The 18,912-nt window shown below is 36.7% G+C and overlaps 1 protein-coding gene across 1 annotated transcript in view; it reads left to right on the top strand.

The window, feature by feature from the left end:
• TBCEL (tubulin folding cofactor E like) overlaps positions 1 to 17,878 on the top strand; it is a 96,533-nt gene extending 78,655 nt beyond the window's left edge. Inside the window, exon 8 of the mRNA XM_028125968.2 lies at positions 15,014 to 17,878. Coding sequence (XP_027981769.1) covers positions 15,014 to 15,332 — 319 coding nt within the window. The 3' untranslated portion in view covers positions 15,333 to 17,878. The remainder of the gene's footprint in view (positions 1 to 15,013) is intronic.
• Positions 17,879 to 18,912: the final 1,034 nt, after the last annotated feature.

The following is an 18,912-nucleotide window of genomic DNA, read 5'->3' as shown; positions in this document are numbered from 1 at the left end:
CCACAAGTACCGCACTGTCTTATAGCTATATAATAAGCTTTCATATCCTGTAGAATGATTCTTCCCACTTTATTCTTCAAGAATATTTTAGTTGTTCCAGGACCTTTGCCTTTCTATATAAATTTTAGACTAGTTTTCTCTATCTACAAAAAATTTTGCTGAAATTTTGATAGGAATTTTATCAAACCTGTAGATCAGTTTGGGGAAGATTGACATATTTACTATATTGGATCTTCCAATGCATGAACATGGTATGTCTCTTCATTTAGGCCTTTTTATTTTCTCCCATCGGCATTTTGTAATTTTCAGCATACAAGTCTTATAAATCTTTCGTTAGATTTACGCCTGAGTATTTCATGTCATTTGCAAATACAAAGATTTTATTTATGCCTTTCCAATCTGTATGACCTTTTTCTTTTCTTTTCTTTTTTTTGCCTTATCTCAGTGGCTAGAACTACCAGTACTGTGTTGCATACGAGTGGTAAGAGTGGGCATCCTTGCTTTCCTCCCAATCTTAGGGAAAAGCATTCAGCCTTTTACCACTAAGTATAATGTTAGCTATGGATTTTTCTAGATGCTCTTTATCAAGTTGAAGTAGTTCCCCTCTATTTCTAACATTCTGAGAGTTTTTATCATAAATGGATATCAGATTTTTTTTCAAATGATTTTTCTGTCAATTAATATGATTTCTCTCTGTTAGCTAATTGATATGGGAGCTATATTGATTGATTTTCAAATGTTGAACTGGCATTACATATGTAGAATAAATTCCTCTTTATCATAGTGTATGTTTCTTTTTATATATTGTTGGATTTGGTTTGCTAATACTTTATTGAGGATTTTTGCACTTAAGGTCATGAGAGATATTAGTATGTAGTATTCTTTTCTTTAAAAAAAAAACAAACTGTATTTTATGTGCTTTTAGTATCAGCGTAGCACTGGCTTCCTAAAGTGAGTTGGTAAGTGTTGCTCCTCTTTTGTTTTCTGGAAAAGATTGTGTATGATTGGTGTTAATTTTTTTTGGGGGGGGGTCATTTAAAAAATTCTTTTACATTTTCATTGTAGTAAAATACATGTAACAAAATTTACCATCTTAACCATTTTTTTAATTGTGGTAAAATGTACATAACATACTATTTACTATCTTAACCATTTTAAAGTGCACAGTTTGGTAGTGTTAAATACATTTACATTGTTGTACAGCAAATCTCCAGAACATTTTTCATTTTGTAAAACTGAAACTCCATACTCATTAAACATTACCTCCCCATTGTCCACTCCCTCCCACCCCTTGCAGTCACCTGGCAATTATTATTCTGCTTTCTGTCTCTATGAATTTGACTACTCTAGAGACCTTATATAAATGAAATCATACAGTATTTGTTTTTTGTGACTGACTTAATTTCACTTAGCATAATGTTCTCGAGGTTCATCCATGTTGTAGCATGTGACAGAATTTACTTTTTTAAAAAGGTTGAATATTTTATTGTATGTATAGAGCACATTTTGTTTAACCATTCATTCATCAGTAGACATTTGGGTTGCTTCCACTTCATGGCTATTACGAATAATTCTGCTGTGAACATGGGTGTGCAGCTATCTCTTCAAGACCCAGCTTTTCAATTCTTTGGATCCCAGAAATGGGATTGCTGGATCCTATGGTAATTCTCTTTTTAATTTTTGAAGAACCACCATACTGTTTATGTCCATAGTGGTTGTATCATTTTACAGTCACGCCAACAGTACACAACAGTTTCAACTTCTCCACTAGCCAAAACTTGTTATTTCGTATATGTGTGTGCGGGCTTTTTTTTTTTCTTTTTAATGTAATCATCCTAATGGGTGTGAGGTGGTATTTCATTGTTGTTTTGATTTGTATTTCTTTGATTACTAACAATGATGAACCTCTCATATGCTCGTTGGCCATTTGTATGCCATCTTTGGAAAAATGTCTATCCAAGTCCTTTGCTATTTTTAAATCAGTTTTTTAAATTTTTTGTTATAGAGCTGAAGAGATTCTTTATATATTTTGCATATTAACCTCTTATCAGATATATGATTTGCAAATATTTTCTCCCAATATTATGTAGGTTGGCTTTTGCTCTGCTCATCATATTCTTTGATGTGCACAAATTTTTAAGTTTAATGTAGTCCCATTTGCCTATTTTTGCTTTTGTTGCCTGTGCTTTTGGTGTAATATCCAAGAAATCATTGCCAAATCCAATGTCAATGAAATTCCCCCCTCTGTTTTCTTCTAGCAGTTTTTTAGTTTTAGGTTGTATATTTAGGTCTTTAGTGCATTTGACTTAATTTTTGTATAGGGTTAAAATAAGGGTCTACTTTCACTTTTTTGCATGCACTGTTTGTTAAAGAAACTGTCCTTTCTCTATGGAGTGGTCTTGGCACTGTTACTGAAGATCATTTGACCATGTACATGTGGTTTTATTTCTGGCCTGTTTATTCTATTGCATTGGTCTATATGTCTGTCCTAATGCCAGTACCAAACTGTTTTGATTACTGTAGCTTTGTAATATGTTTTGAAGTAAGGGAGTGTGAGTTCCTCGGCTTTATTCTTTTTGAAATTATTTTGGCTATTCAGGGTCCTTTGATATTCCATATGAATTTGAAGATGATTTTTTTCTTTTTCTGCAAAAAAAACTGTTGAAATTTTGACAGGGATTGCATTGAATCTGTATATTACTTTGAGTAGTATAACTTCTTAATAGTATTAAGTATTTTAATCCATGAACACAGAATGTTTTTTCATTTATTTGTCTTTAATTTCTTTCAGCAATGTTTTGTAGTTTTCAGTGGTATTTTCCTTTTTTTAAAAAAAAATGCCATTTTGATTTCCACTATCTTTATTATTTCCTTCCTTTTGCTTGATTTGTTCTTTTTTTTCTGGTTTCTGAGGTAGGAATATAGATTATTGACTTGAGATCTTTCCTAATAAACATGTAGTGCTCTAAATTTCACTCATGGCACTATTGGCATCCTACATGTTTTGATACGTTATATATTTAATTTTCATTTAGTTCTTTGTTCTTAAAAAATTATTTCATTTGAGTCTTCCTCTTTGACCTATGGATTATTTAGAAGTTTAATTTCCAAGTATTTAGGAATTTCCTAAATTGTTATCTTTCTGTTACTGATTTCTACTTTGTTTCCATATGGTCAGAGAACATACTCTGGGTAATAGCAATTCTTTTTGATTTGTTAAAGTTAATTTTATGGCCTATCTTCAAATAGGCCATAATAAACTTCAAATAAACTTCAAAAAATGTGTATTCTGCTGTTGTTGAGTGTAGAATTCTATATATGTCAATTAGATACTGTTGATTGATTTTTTTGTGCAAATCTCCCCCATTCTTTCTGATTTTCTGTCTGATAGTTCTCTCATTTCCTGAAAAGAGATGGAGGCAGCCTTTTGAGTCTGCTTTCTTTTACTTAGCATGATGTATTTGATATTCATCTGTCTTGTGTGTATCACTAGTGAGATCCTTTTTACTGCTCAGTAGTATACTTTTTCTTTTTTTCTTTCTTTTTTTTTTTCTTAAGTAGGCTCCAAGCCCAATGTGGGGCTTGAACTCCTGACCCTGAGATTAAAAGCCATGCGCTCTACTGACTGAGCCAGCCAGGCACCCCAGTAGTATTCTTTTATATAGATGTAACACAGTTTAGCCATTTATCAGCTGAAGTACATTTGAAGTGTTTCCTCTTTTTTTTCTTTCTTTCTTTTTCTTTTTCTTTTTTCTTTTTTTTTTACAATTTATTAAGAAAGCTGCGATAAACAGTCACAGGTTTCTGTGTGAATATTAGTTCTTATTTCTCTTGGGTAAATACCAAGAACTGGAACTGCTGAGTCACATAAAAGTGTATGTTTAATTTGCCAAGCTGTTTTCCAAAGTGGTACACCATTTTGCTTCCCCCCCAGCAACGTGTGAAAATTCCTGTTTCTCCACATCCTCATCAGTACTTGGTATTTTCCGTTTTTTTGTTTCTATTTTGTTTTTCTGGTTTTTTGTTTGTTTTGTTTCATTTCTTAAATTTTAGCCATTCTAATAGACGTGTAGTGATATCTCATTGTGGTTTTAATTTGCATTTCCCTGATGACTATTAATGTTGAACATATTCTTATGAGCTTTTTTTGCCATCCAAATTCCTTCTTTGGTGAAATGTTTGTTAAAATCTTTTGCCCATTTTTGTAGTAGATTGTTTTCTTATTACTGGCTTTTGAGAGTTCTTTATATACTCCAGATATATATTGCTTCCCAGATAGGTGTTTTGTAAATTTTTTCTCTCAGTCTGGCTTGTCATTTTCATTCTTTCAACAGTTGCTTTCAAAAGCAGAAGTTTTAAATTTTGCTGACATTGAACTTACTGTTTTTTTTCCTTTATGGATCATGCTTTTGGTGTGATATCTAGGAAATTTTTGACTAACACAAGATCACAGAGATTTTCATGTATGTTTTCTAGACATTTTATAGTTTTAAGTTTTCCATTTAAGCTTTTGATTCATTTGAATTAATTTTTGTATATAGTGTAGTGCACGAGTTTGTGTGTTTTAACTTTGACATATGAGTGTCAATTGGTCTAGCAGTATTTATTGATAAGACTATCCTTTCTTGATTTGATTTTACACTTTTGTTGAAAATCAGTTAACCATATAGGTAGACTATTTCTGGATTCTGTGTTCTTTTCCATTGATCTGTGTGTCTGTCCTTTTTGCCAGTATCACATTGTCTTGATTCCTGTCGCTTTATAGTAAGTTTTGAAATTCAGATTGTGTGTAGGTCCTCCAACTTTGATCTTCTTTTCAAAGTTATTTTGGCTATTTTGGTTTCCTTGCCTTTTAATATAAATATTAAGATAAGCTTGTTGAATTATAGAAAAAAAATCTACAGGGATTTTGATTGTTGTTGTGTGGAATCTGCAGGACAATTTGAGTAGAACTGACATCTTAATAATATAGAGTCTTCCTATTCATGAACCAGTATATCTCTCCATTTATTTCTTATTTGATTTCTTTCAGAAATTGTTGTTTTGTATTTTTTCCACATATAGATCCTGCTCATATTTTGTTAAATTTATACTTAAGGATTTCATGTATCTTAGTCCTGTTATAAATTTTAAAAATTTTTAAAAATTTCAATTTTCAGTTATTCATTGCTAGATGTAGAAATACATGGGATTTTTGTATATTGACCTTGTATTCTGCAACCTTGCTAAAAACTTACTAGTTTGAGTAGTTCTTTTGTAGATTTATTGAAGACAATCATATTGTCTGTGAGGCACAGTGTATGTTTTCTTTTCTTTTCCAATCCATATGACTTTTTAAAATTTTATTTTTTTCCTTTCTTATTCTTTTTCTGCATCTGTTGAAAATGTATACAGTTTTTCTCTTTTAATGTGTCAGTATAGTGAATTATATTGGCTGATTTTTCTTTAATGTTTAACCAGCCTTAAATTTCCAGGATAAATCTCAATTGGTTATAATGTATTATCTTCTTTATACATTGGTGGATTTCATTTGCTAATATTTTGTTGATGATTTTTGCATCTGTTCATGAGGGATATTGATTTGTAATTTTCTTTTCTTGCAATGTCATTCTCATTTTAATATTGGGATAGCACTGGCCTCATAAAATGAATTTGTTTTTGCTCCTCTTTTCTAAAAAAATTTGTGTAGTGTTAATATTCTTTCTTAAATATTTTGTAGAATTTTGTTGGTGAAGCCACCTGTACCTAGTATTTTCTTTGCTGGAAGTTTCAACTATGATTAAATTTATTTAATAGATATAATGATTCAAGTTACCTGTTCCTTTTGAATGAGCTTTGGTAGTTTGTGTCTTTGCAGGAATTCATCCATTTCATCTTAGTTATTGAATTTATGTGCATAAAGTTGTTCATAATATTCACTTATTATAAACCTTTAATGTCTATAGGGTCTGTAGTGTTGTCCCTCTGTTCAGTATCTTCTTTTCTTGATCAGTTTGGCTAGAGATTTATCAAATTTGCTCACCTTAAGATCCAGATTTGGGGGCACCTAGGTGGCTCAGTCACTTAAGCATCCAACTCTTGATTTCGGTTCAGGTCATGATCTCAGGGTCATGAGATCGAGCCTGCATCAGGTTCCATGTGGAGTCTGCTGAGGATTCTCTCTCTCCTTCTCCCTCTGCTCCTCCCTGCTGTTTGTGTGAATTCTCTCTCTCTCTCTCTCTAAATAAGTACATAAAATCTTTTAAAAATCCAGATTTGGGTTTCATTGGTTTTCTGTTTTTTTCTGCATCCTATTTCACTGATTTCTACTCATATCTTTACTAGTTCTTGTTTTCTTGCTTTGGGTTAAATTTGATCTTTCTCTAGCTTCTTAAGGTGGAAGCTTAGATCATTGTCTTGAGACCATCCTTTCTCTTATAAACATTTAATTATATAAATTTCCTTCTGAGCACTGCATTAGTTACATTCTATACTTTTTTGTATATTGTATTTTCATTTTCATTGAATTCAGAATTATTTTCTAATTTCCCTTGTGACTTTCTCTTTGACCTATTATAGGTTATTTACAGGTGTGTTGTATATTTTCCAAATACTTGGGGATTTTCCAGCTATCTTTCTGTTAATGATTTCTAGTTTAGTTTCATCATAGTAAGATAACATACTTTGTATTATCTTAATTCTTTTAAGCCTATTGAGGTATGTTTTCAGCCTAGACTATGATCTGTTTTTGTCAATACTCCATACATACTAGAAAAAAATGTGTGTTCTAATGTTGTTAAGTGTGTTTTATAAATGTCAGGTCAGGTTTTTAGTAGAATTCAGGTCTTTTATATTGTTAACAGTATTCTCTCTGCTTGTTCTATCAATTATTGAGAAAAGAGTGTTGTAGTCTTCAGCTGTAATCATGGATTTATTTTTACTCTCAGCTCTATCAGTTTTTGCTTCATTATCTTGAAGCTGTGTTGTTAGGTACATACACACTGAAGATTGCTAGGTACATACACATCTAGAGCTGTGTTGTTAGGTACATACACACTTCCTGTTCGAATTTACCTCTCCCTATCTAATGACTTTGCAGTTGTCTCTAACTAACTCCCCAGACTCCTATCCCACAGTAATTGCAGTTAGTACATACTATGTATCCACATAGGCAGCAGGTGATTTAATGCAATTCCTGCTGGTAGAGCTATCTTTTTCCTTCTTTTGTCTAAATTCTTTGCTCTAAAGAGGTAGCCCTAGGCAGTGGATCTGCAGCAGTTTTTTGCATTCTTATTTTATGTCCAGCCTCACATCCCTCCAACCCTACCCCTGCTTCATGCAGTGAAACTGACTCTTTTAATCTTTTAATCTCCTTTGCCTAACAGGACTTTAGCTCCTGACTGCCATTGCCTGCTTTGGATTTAGAGTCCAGTGGTTCTGTGGTTAGTTATGTGCTTTGTATTTCTTTTCTGTGTCTGGTCCATAGAAATGTCTATTATTTTTGAGCCTGTTCTATGTCTTCTTTTTGGGACTCAACCTTTCATATTTTATCCATTTTACTCTATGTTTGGAGCAGAAGTGTATTCAAATGTGAATTTATGGAGTCATTTTGATCAAAATCCTAATCATACTGATAAATATTGATCAAAATAATTCTTTTAACTGCTGTATAGTATTCGATTATCCATTCTGTTTATCCATTCGTGAGGTAATTTTGGCAGTACTTGAGTTTAAGAAACAGTGAGTTGAAACAAATTCTGTGACTTAAGCCTTGATGAAATACTATATGAAAAGTACCAAGTTCAATTCAAGATACTTTGCTATGTATGAAATGTGAGAATAAACATTCCTGGAGGTAGGTGAAATACAGAAGCTTGAAGAAGACAAGTGGGAAAATATCTATGGCTTAAGCTAAGTAAGAAAATGAGATCTGTGGTGGAAGATTATAAAGAGAAAAGGAAGGAGAATCCAGGAAGGAATCTTGAGAACTACCCAAGTGTAGATGGTCAAAAGAGGAATGAGAACCCATAAAGAGAGATTGAAAAGGGGCATTTGAAATGTAGAAAGAAGAGAATTTCTAGAACAGTATTCATTTCTCTAGCAAACCGCTGAAGTGATGAGAACCAAGACAGAACAATGGTCTGAGAGCCTTCCACCCTCTACTCACCAGCTACTAGACTTCGGTTTAACAAACTGGTCCCAATTACTACATCTGTAAAATATGTAGTAGATGATCTCTAAGGTCGTTTCTGTGTCTAAGATGTGATGTTTATGTGTTTTAGTAAGTAGTATATTGGTGACCTTGAGAAAACTGTTTCAGCAGTATGTGAAAGCCCAGTTGTAAAATGTTAAGGAGATTTCTCTGATATGCCATGATATGACACCATATCAAAATGAGAGGAAGCATACCATAGCAAGAGAGATTAAATAACAGCAATCAGATGTGTGGAAAATATTTGTAATCCTTCATAATGCCTTGGGAAACGAAGTAAACTAAATGAATGTTTTTCTTCTAGTTATACTTAAGTGATTTGGTTCAACCAAAACAAATGAACCATCAGAGATTTTTCATGTTTTGTCACATTCCTTAAAGAGAGAGATGTATGTATTAGGTATTTATTTTGGAGTAAGATGATCTTATTTAAAATAAAGACTCCAGTTGGTTCAATATGGGTCTGCATTTGAGGAACAATATATTAACAGAATTGTTAGCTTATGACTACTCTATAGGCAACATTTGAGTATACCTCTAGGCAGTTGTAAGGGCCAGATACTTATTGTTCCATTGCGGTACAGACACCTGCATAAAATGTAAATCCCATCACTTTTCTCTAGGATGTTCCTTGAGATTGTAGCTATACCATTTATGGAAATGGAAACTGGAAGTCCAAATGTGGAAGCTTTCTGCTGCCTAAAAGCCCCTGGTCTTTTAGGGGCTTAGTAAACTAAAGCTTACTTTAGTTCTCCAGCTTCCTAAATATTATATAAAATATTTACTGTTTGTATTATTTAGTTTATAAGGCTATTCAGAACTGAGAATGAGTTAATCTTTTGTCTCCATCCATCTTTGAGTTTTAGGTTTTATTCTAAATTCACCCTCAGACTAAGATTTATGGTAAGAAATGCAGTCTAAGTAGTGTGTCAAGTCTTCATTTATTCTAGAGTCATAGACCTGTGACTGAATTGTGATTGAGGAAATGCTCTCAGGTATCTTAGGAATCAAGAATGAAAATGGGCTATAGGAAGAAGGGGAGTACCTCTCTCAGCCTGACTGTCATGCTACTGAAATCTGCTCATGTGTCTATCACATCAGGCAGGTGTGCCATGTCCCAGGAGCCCCTCGTGTGTGAGGGCTTGCCTTTGTGCCCTGGAAGCAGAGCTACTCTTGCTCCACTAAGGTTGGCTCCATTCCCCATCCCCCTCTTTGTCAGTGCCACCTTCAACCCCACTTTACCAACAGGCTGTTATCTAACTGCTTGTGATTCAAAGACCCTTAAAATTGGAACTGTTCTCTCAGTGGGTGTTTTTCTTTAATAGGAAGAAAGAAAAAACTACGATGCCAGTTTGCCTGTAGTAGTCTTCACAAGGTTGCACCTCGCGTTTGGTTTCCGTTTACACCTCGCGTTTGGTTTCCGTTTATCATTCTCAGTTGCTCATGTGGTCATGTTGGTCTTTATGCCGTGTGTGGTAAATTTTATTTCTCTTGAGATTGGTCATTTTCTGTTAGAAGGTCATGGTGGAATGTGTTTAATATTCTTAATCAGTACTTCTCAATCAGATAGAAGTACTGATTGAAAATATTAATATAAATCAAGATTACTCGTTTTAAAGAATACTTAGTCATCAGAAACCATTTACCTCTCAAGACTGTAGCTTTGGGGCTGATGATAAAAGCTCAGATAATACCAAGTCTGCAGCTGTAGTTCAGCTTGGATAGACTGTTGAATAATGAATAAAATACCTAAACTGGAAGACTAGGAAAAATTTGGTTCCTGAAATTTACCGGGCATTTTGTAGAATCATGATTTCTTATATTTACTGATCTGCCCTGCCTAAAGATAATACAAAATAAGAAAATGGGGATTAAACATATTATCCTAAACTCGTACTTTCATGCTTTTTAGGGACTCCTGGGTGGCTCAGTTGGTTAAACGTCCAACTCTTGACTTTAGCTCAGGTCATAGTCTTGGGGTCGTGAGATCAAACCCCTTTCAGGCCTATTTAAGATTCTCTCTCTCCCTGTTCCTCTGCCCCTCCCCACCTTCTAAAAAAAAGGTAATACTTTTTACTTATGTAACTTTTAAGGGAGCATATTTAGTGTGTATAGTGATACACAATTCTGATATTTTCCTTCATTTTTATAGAATAAAGAATGAATATTTGTTATAGCCCATATCAAAACTGTTATCTATATACAAAAGTCTATTGGCTTTACCTGCAAATTAATAAATAAACATTGGTTTTAAGATTTAAACAAGTGGAAAGGCAGGTGCAGAAGTGGTAATGTTTATGATACAAAATAAGGATGGAAAGTTATGAAGGAACCAAATAATGAAGGGCCTTTTATAGGTCACTTAGTTTTCTATTGCTGCTATAACAAATTACCCTAAACTTAGTGGTTTAAAACAATACCTACTTATTATGTCATGGTTTCTGTGGGTCAGAAAGTATGGGCACAATGTGGCTTAACTGGGTTCTCTGCTTAGGGTCCCACAAGGCCAAAATCAAGGGGTTAGCAGGGCTGTGTTCATTATTGAAGGCTCTGGTGAAGAATCACCTTGCGGGCTCATTCAGGATGGTGGGAGAATTCTGTACTTTCTCCTGCTTTCCATGTGGCCACCTTCATCTTCAAGCCAGCAATGATATAGCAAATTCTCTCATGCTTAGAATCTCTCTGACTTCCTCTTCTGCTGCTGCCTGGAGAAGCTTCTCTGCTTTTAACAGTTGGTATGATTAGATTAGTCCCATTCAGTGAATCTCCCTATCTTAAGGTCAACGGTGCAGTATTATATAATTTTGAGAATAGCACCAGGGGATGAAGATCGTGGGGGCCAAAATTCTGCCTTCCACAATCATGATAGCGTTCAGGCTTTATTCTGATGGGCTTTGCATGATTTTCAGTAGAGGAGTGATGTGGTCACATTTGTGTTTTATAACAGTCAATTTGGCTGTAATGTAGACAAGGGTCAGTGTGGGGCCACTCTGAAGTTATGGGAAACCTTTGGAAGGAGTATCATTTGGGATTTGGTTATAGATAACAGAAGTCATGCTAGCTATGTTAAGAAGAAAGGAATTTAATACAGGGAGTAGGTGCTTAACAAAAAATTTTGGAAGGGCTGTGTCGCTAGGATTGCCTTCAAATGCTACCACAGAACCAGCCCACCAATGGCACTGCTGCCTCTGGTAGGATCAGATAAGGAGAAACTCATGAAGCTGCTGTCCCTGGTGCTGGATCACACCAGCTAAGCTGTGATCTGGGGGTTCAGCAAACTGCTGCCAGGGGTCTTAACTCCAGGAACACAGTGTTTGAACTGCAGTTTGGTAATTGGGGAGCCTATACCCAAACCATGCCCACACCATCGGCTAGATCCATTATATCTGTCCCCAGAGCTGCTGAATGTAACTGACAGAAGCCAAGTCTCACCTGCAAATAAGTGTGGAAAATGCCGTTTTTACCTTCCCAGTCTCGGCAGTATGGGAGGAAGGCATTCCAGAGGAAGCTGGAACAGATCCTGAGGAAGCTCATCTACAGAATGTTCTAGCACTCCAGGTTATTAATGACAGTGGCTTGAATTTACAAGACTACAAGTGGGCAAGAGAGGTGCACATAGATTCAGGAAATATTTGGGAATCGAATTGTTAGCACATGGCAATTGATTTGGATCAAACAGGTGGAAAAGAGAGATAGGAAGGAATCAGGATGACTGTCCAGCTCTAGGCTAGGATGAGTCAATCATTCCTGATGCCATTTACTAACATAAGAAAGACTGGAAGAGATGGTTGGGGAGTGACAATGAATTATTTCTGGATGTGTCAATTTGAGAAAACTATGGGACCTTGGTGTCCTAATTTATAGGTCATTTAATTTGTAGATGGACTTGGCCAGTTGTAGCAAGTAGGCCAGTTTCTGCCTGTGGGTCATAATTTTGTGTACAAATCTGTTTGTGGTTGAGATTAATTCAGTTGGCCATAGTGCCAAATATAAATAAGTCTAGAATTATATAATGATTATTGTAAGTTTTAGTTTTATATTAAATAGATTTAGGACTTATCACTAGTTCTTTAATCTCAATGTTGAGCAGAGTTTTCCTTTTTCAGAAGGAAGCATGGGTGCCCTATTCCCTAAGTTCTTCTTGTTTCAGAATAGTTGGCTTTTAAATTTCTTTCTGAACAAAACTTGGCAGGTATACTATTCCTGGATCACACTTTCTAATTCATTTATTTTGTCGGCCGTGGCATTGTTGTGTTCCTCAATTTGTTTCATCTGCGATCTGTCTTTTCATCTCCTTCGGTTTATCATTTGTCTTTGAGCTCTTGTTTTATTAAATTCATGCACTTAATAAATTCTGGACAGCCTGCCTTCAATTATTTTTTCTTTCAGATTGAGTTCTGCCTCTGCATTTTACTTACTGTATGTTTCTTTCTTTTATTCCTTTTGCTGCAGTTATGTGTTTAGTTGCTATTTTGTCTCCTCGCTTATGCTTAAAAGTGGGCACCGCTCTCCAGACCATCTCTTTACTGAAACATAGTATAAGTAAACTCTCCTTGACCCCTTCACCATTGTTTCTTTTGTCCCTCTGAGGCAGAGTTTGAGAGCTGGGATGTTACAATTCGACTTTTCTGTAGTCTGAAGGGAAAACATCTCTGGAGTTGGGTTCACCTTCTATTTGACCCCTGCTGTCTTTTCTAAGATTTTGTGAAATTATCATAGCCTAGTTTCACTTGTTTGAAGACATATAGTAGGAGATAGGGGTAGGGAAAGATACCCTTAGAGTTTGAATCCTTTCACTCTTTCAATTCGGAAAATTTCAAGTCCTGGTGAGGCTTTTGCTTTTTGGGCTTGTTTTGTTTTGTTCACCTTTGCTAAGAATCCCGACATACTGGTAGTGGGACATAGAGGCTTCTAGTCCCCAAAGTGTTTCCTCAGGCTTTCTCCTGGCTCACTCCTTAGCCCTTCAGCCCCATTTTCTCTAAATTGGGAAGTGTTAGCACACTCGGGAATTTGCTCTTTATCTTCTTCCTCCATAGTGGATTCTGGGGGTTGGATTAGAATCTTTGCTTAGCAGAACCACATAGTACACAGCTTCTGGTTCCTTTTAAATAAAGCCTATCATAATAAGGTTATTCCCTCTCTTCTTTTGTTAATTGTTGCTGGTAACATTTTTACCCTTTTAAAAGATACTGTTTTTGACACAAGTTCCGGGAGAAGAAGATTCTGTAATCTGTTTTATCATAGCACCATCTTTTCAAAGAAGTTCTAAATAGATTTCAATCATTTATTTTCTGAAGGGGTATGTGTATTTTAATAATGTAAATTCCAGAATAGGCGTGTCGTGTTTATTTTTTATTTGTATACAGACTTGGAATTTACAAAGTACTTACTCATCTATTATGTTATATAATTCTCTTGACTGTTTTGTAAGGTAGGAAGGGCAGACTTTTTAATCCGTTTTACTAATGAGGAAACTGAGATACAAAGAGATGGATTTGATGAGTCACACAGCCGGTTGTAAGATGGGGTCAAGACTCTGAAGTCAGATCTTCTGACTCCAAAGCCAGGATCATTTTACCATATCCTGTTGCCCCCTTTACTGAAAACGGTTCCCTCCCTCCTTACCCACACATGTCTTCCTCCATCTTTAATATTCCTACCAAACTTTTAACACTGACTTAAACTGAGTTAAAGCCAAAAGTAGGGTGGGGGAATAATCTTGCATGACCATTGTATTCTGATCCCGAATTAACCTCAGGATTTCTTGGTTATAATAAAGCTGATAATCAGGTCTTCTCATCATTTTTTCCTTCTCTGATTTATGGAAAATTGCTCAGCTTTCTCGGTAAAATCAGACCTAGATCCTCCAAGGCTGGCAGTGGAGACAGGATTTTCCACGTGGGAAATTTGACCTTGTGGGCCCTAGTTTCACCTCTATAACTCACTTTCCTCTTGGTATCTTCTGCGTTTTATTCCTGCCTTGATCAAGGAACTTGTATTCCTCGTTTGCCATTTACCACTTTTTCACAAAATTGTATTTTTTTTTTTTAAGATTTATTTATTTATTTGGGGGGTGGCGGGGAGGCAGAGGGAGAAGGGGAAAAGGAATCTCAAGCAGCCTTCTCCACCCAGCATGAAGCCTGACAGTGGGCTCGATCTAATGGCCCTGAGATCATGACCTGAGCAGAAATCAAGAGTCGGACACTCAACAGACTGAGCCACTGAGGCACCCCACAAGACTGTATTCTTCACTCTTCTACAAAGACCTTATATTATAGCCAATGAGACTACACTGGAACATTCAAATAAAGCATCACTGAAAAAGCTGGATTAACAGCTCACATACAACTAGATTTTTTGTTGTTGTTTGTAAGTTGTCTTCTCGGATGGTCAGAAACTGGCCATCTTCCTTCCATCTTCCCATCTGTCACCAAGGAACATGTGCTTAGATATATGCCTTTGATGATGACACCCAAGAAAGCAAGTTCTACAGAGTTATTAGACTTCTCTCTGTAATCCTGTGGTGTCTACTTTTCTAGGTTCTCCTTTCCTCCCTAAGTCTATTCTTCTATAACGATTAACAGCAGGCATGGTGACCATCTTTAGGACAAACTCTTCTCCTGTCCACAAGAAGGTGGTTTTATTGTGGCCTCAAAAGAGCAACCTATGAGATCACAGATACACAAATAGTTCATCAGGCAAATAGATAGATGGAGATGATATTAGTATAGGGCTGTAGCAGTGTCATTTACTGGAGTTCTGAAGAAGTTCGTAGTTCATGTGCTAGTGGCTTAAGCTGACACTGTTTTTTTATCCTTCTAGGTATCATGAACTGATTACAAAATATGGGAAGTTGGAGCCTTTGGCAGAAGTGGACCTAAGACCCCAGAGCAGTGCGAAAGTAGAAGTCCACTTTAACGATCAGGTGGAAGAAATGAGCATTCGTCTGGACCAGACAGTTGCAGAACTAAAGAAACAATTAAAAACTCTAGTGCAGTTACCCACAAGCAACATGCTTCTCTACTATTTTGACCATGAAGCACCCTTTGGCCCAGAGGAAATGAAGTATAGCTCTCGGGCACTGCATTCTTTTGGCATTAGGGATGGAGATAAAATTTATGTGGAATCCAAAACAAAATAACCTCGACCAGCCTTGTAAAAAACACATACATAAGGACTTCTTGCAGGGCATTTGTTTCCAATGTGGTTTCCTTTAGGAGGGAGAAAGTTGTTTTTGTTTTGTTTTGTTTAGGTTTCTGGGGGGGGTTGTATATTTTTTTCCCTCTAGGATGGGTAGGGGGCTGTTTTTGGTATTTTCTACCACAGATTTCTTCAGCTCAGCCAGCAGAATTGGCCACATCTCCAGTCCATGTGCCCTCCCTCATGAAAGATGACCAAGAAATCACCGACTTCTTACTGTGTTCACTGGGCTGTGTCTACCGCTTGGTTATCATGACCATTTAGGTATATTTGTGAAGATAGCGTGAACAGTGTCCCCCCTCAGAAGGGCAACTTGTGGGATTTAAATCGGGAGCAGGGAGCTTGAAAGGAAGGTCCAGCACTTCTCTCCCCCAGTTCTTGCGTTGTCCCTCCCTCTCTCCCTCCTTTCCTGTTGTGGTTCAGTTTTTCATTTTGACTCATGTCAGCACGTGTTCACCTAATAGTTTTATCCTGCCCATAAGTAACTTCTCATTTCTCAGTGTGGGCAATTTTTTCATTTCTCCCTTTTGAAGTAATTGTAGTGCTTTAAGCATTTTCAACCTGATTCTGAATTCTCAGGTATTCCGTGAGAACCTGGAACTCTGTTAGGATCTTGAAGAGGAGCCGACGGAGAGTTAAAACCCCGGGAAGACTCGCTGCTGCCCTGTCAGCACAGGCTGAGCAGCCTGGCCCCCTGTACGTACCCAGGCCCGTGTCTGCGTCCTGCACACCTGACGCCCACCCCCACTTCCATAAACCAAAACGTGTCACGTGCCCCAGTTCTTTTATTCTTGCTTGTCCAATGTATTTCCTCATCTCTAGCTGTCTTTCTAATTACTCTAAACCACTGGGACTAGAGGCCTGACTTTCTGAGGGACCCAGGAGAGTAAAGGATACATGTGCCTGGAGAGCTGGGAGTTAGAGAGCCGACTGTCCTTGGTGCGTGTGAGGGAGTAGAGTGGGAGAGAAGTCCAGCCATCCAGGAGAAAGCGAGTTGTGACCTTCCTGCCCGTGTCGTCATTTGAAGCCCTGGCTCTTGCACTTTGCATTACAAGTGGGAAAGCTTAATCAAAGGGAGTTCTGATTCCCAGTTCTTCCCTGGGATTCTGTGATGTCGTAATTGGACAGTTCTTTTTGTTTTACATTTCAACTTAGCTGCCCCTCCCGAAGAACAACTCTGCCTAATCTATGAGTAAAGTCTAAGTGTCAAAACTTCAGCATTGCCTCCAAGTCATATTTTTTGCAGAAGCATATTTAAAGCACTTTTCTTTAAAAGCCAGTTCCTCACCTGCCCTGAAATCTTTGCATTTGTTCTTGTACTCCTTTGTTAATCAGGTTTACCCCTTTCTGTGATAGGTGTCTTTCTTGGTCCACGGTGTTTACAGATGGGAGACTGGGGGAAGACTTGGCATCATTAAGGGCAGGCGATGTGCACATGAAGTATTTTTTCCAAGAATGTAATCATTATCTGATTGCATTTGACCTTTTGACCTTGTTATAGGATTCCACCGCTCCTACAAAATTCTTTAATTTCGTAACGAAATTTTTAGATAACTCTTGTAAATTCTTCACTTCTGCAGAGTTGTGATTATTATTGCTATTTTTAAATTTTTCCTATGCCATAACAGCAGATGTTTATTCTCTTAATGCACTTCAGGTTCAGAATCTGTAAAGCCTTTGACCCAGGCTTACTGAGTCAAGTCTTCATTCACTGTAACGTTAAAGGTGGAAACCAAAGGGTTTGAGAAAGATGAATGAAGCCTGTTCTCCTTCTGCTGCCGACTTGATCTTTCAAAATCCTAAGACTGAGCACTGGAGATCCAGGCTGGGTAGAGACAAGAATAATTATTTTGCAATCACATTTTCCTGACAGATTTTTGGAAGTTGGAAAAAAGTGTGGAAGCAGTGTCATAAAGATAAAAACTGTGGGTGCTTTGTGTATGTGTGCATGAGTGCAGACGAGTTTGAGAGAGAAACTGTGTAATTGAGCCTGTCCCTTTTGTCAGCCTGGGAAACAGATGCACTCTTATTTTTTGAGGTAGTATGACCCCTGATTGTCCCACAGCAGAAGGCAGAGCAAACACTTGGGTTGTGCTTTAATCATAAGTGGAATGGTCACAATTAATAAGATATTTTATATATGACAAAGTTTTATGAAATGCTTTTTTACTATTAGAGACCTGTTTCTTCTGTTATGACAGAACACAGCGTCCATCAACTGCAGGATAATTCCTCTATTATACAGTTGCATGTCAGGGGAATGTCTCATCAAATTCAGTGGATGTGGGTATTTTTAGGGCATTGTAATTGATGGTTTTAATAATTGCTGAACAATTTTTGATTGAGACAAAGTCTAATGCAATTACCGGTCTTTTAGAGCTACAGAACAGAAGTAAAAGAGAAAAGCTATTTGAGCATGTGTACTTGTAGATTTATTTGGGCGGCTGAGTAAAGATGCTGCTTTTGAAATAAAATTGGTGCTGTGTAGACACTTGTAACCCAAATTATTTTTGTAACAGGCCAAAAAGAAGGAGACACGAGACCATGGACCTTTGAGTCTAAAAGTTATGCATAATAGATGGCCACAACTTCTCTGTATTTTAATATTGACTTCATCCACATATAGCGAGAGCCTATTATTGGCATTTATAAGGCAACACGCTGTCAGAGCCAGTATTACAGATATGTTGCTGCAGGCACAGTGTATAAAACATATCTTTTCTAAAATAGAAATTCTTTTCAGTGGAGAAAAAGGAAAGGAGTAATAGAAGAAAGCCAGATCAAAACCAAGGGATCCTCTGTGCCCACATGTAGCTGCCGAAGTCACAACAGAAATCAGCTTTCGAAATGGAATTGTTGAAATATCCCAGATTGCTTTAAAGGAGGGAAAAAAAGTTTAGAGTCCCGTGTCTTTTAGGATTATTATTATTACTATTATTATTATTAAAAGTTTCTATTGTTTCTGCAACCTATTGCCACCATGTCCATAAACACATAAGAAAGCAGCAGATATCCTACAACGCCTTGTTTCTTGAAGACCTTTGGGTGAAAAGAAGCCCAAAACATGAGCTATGTGTAACAGAGCCACATGTTACGATGCTATGTCCTAAAACTTTGTTCACTTAAAGAAATGCAAGTTCAATCCTCACCAGATGTTTCAGCTCTGTTGCTAAGTCAGCAGTGTCTCGACCAGAGAACACTGGTTGCGCAAGGAACTGACCCCCATCTGAGGCACGCCGCTGATGGCTCTTCCTAATGCACGTGTGAGCATGACTTGCTCCGTGGCAAGTGCTGGGCTCTAGGGCACATAAAACAGGAATACAAAATAATAGATTGTTCTAAGCAATGTCATTTCTGTTTATGAATTTTGATTTTTCCCTACATTTCATGTTAGATTGAAAACGCAAAACAAACTGCTTTCCAGTACCCCCAAAAGCTATCTGTGTTACCAGATGTGTTGCGAACACTCTATTTTTCATAGGTGCTTCCTTTACTATAATATGTCCATTGTAGTGATGGAG

The sequence above is a fragment of the Eumetopias jubatus genome, unplaced genomic scaffold (assembly GCF_037043125.1).
Source record: "Eumetopias jubatus isolate StellerSeaLion01/CBP00866 unplaced genomic scaffold, mEumJub1_p1.0 scaffold_13, whole genome shotgun sequence".
In the NCBI taxonomy this organism is placed as follows: domain Eukaryota; kingdom Metazoa; phylum Chordata; class Mammalia; order Carnivora; family Otariidae; genus Eumetopias; species Eumetopias jubatus.
The sequence above is the reverse complement of the archived record's forward strand: the minus strand, read 5'-3'. Positions and strand labels throughout refer to the sequence as shown.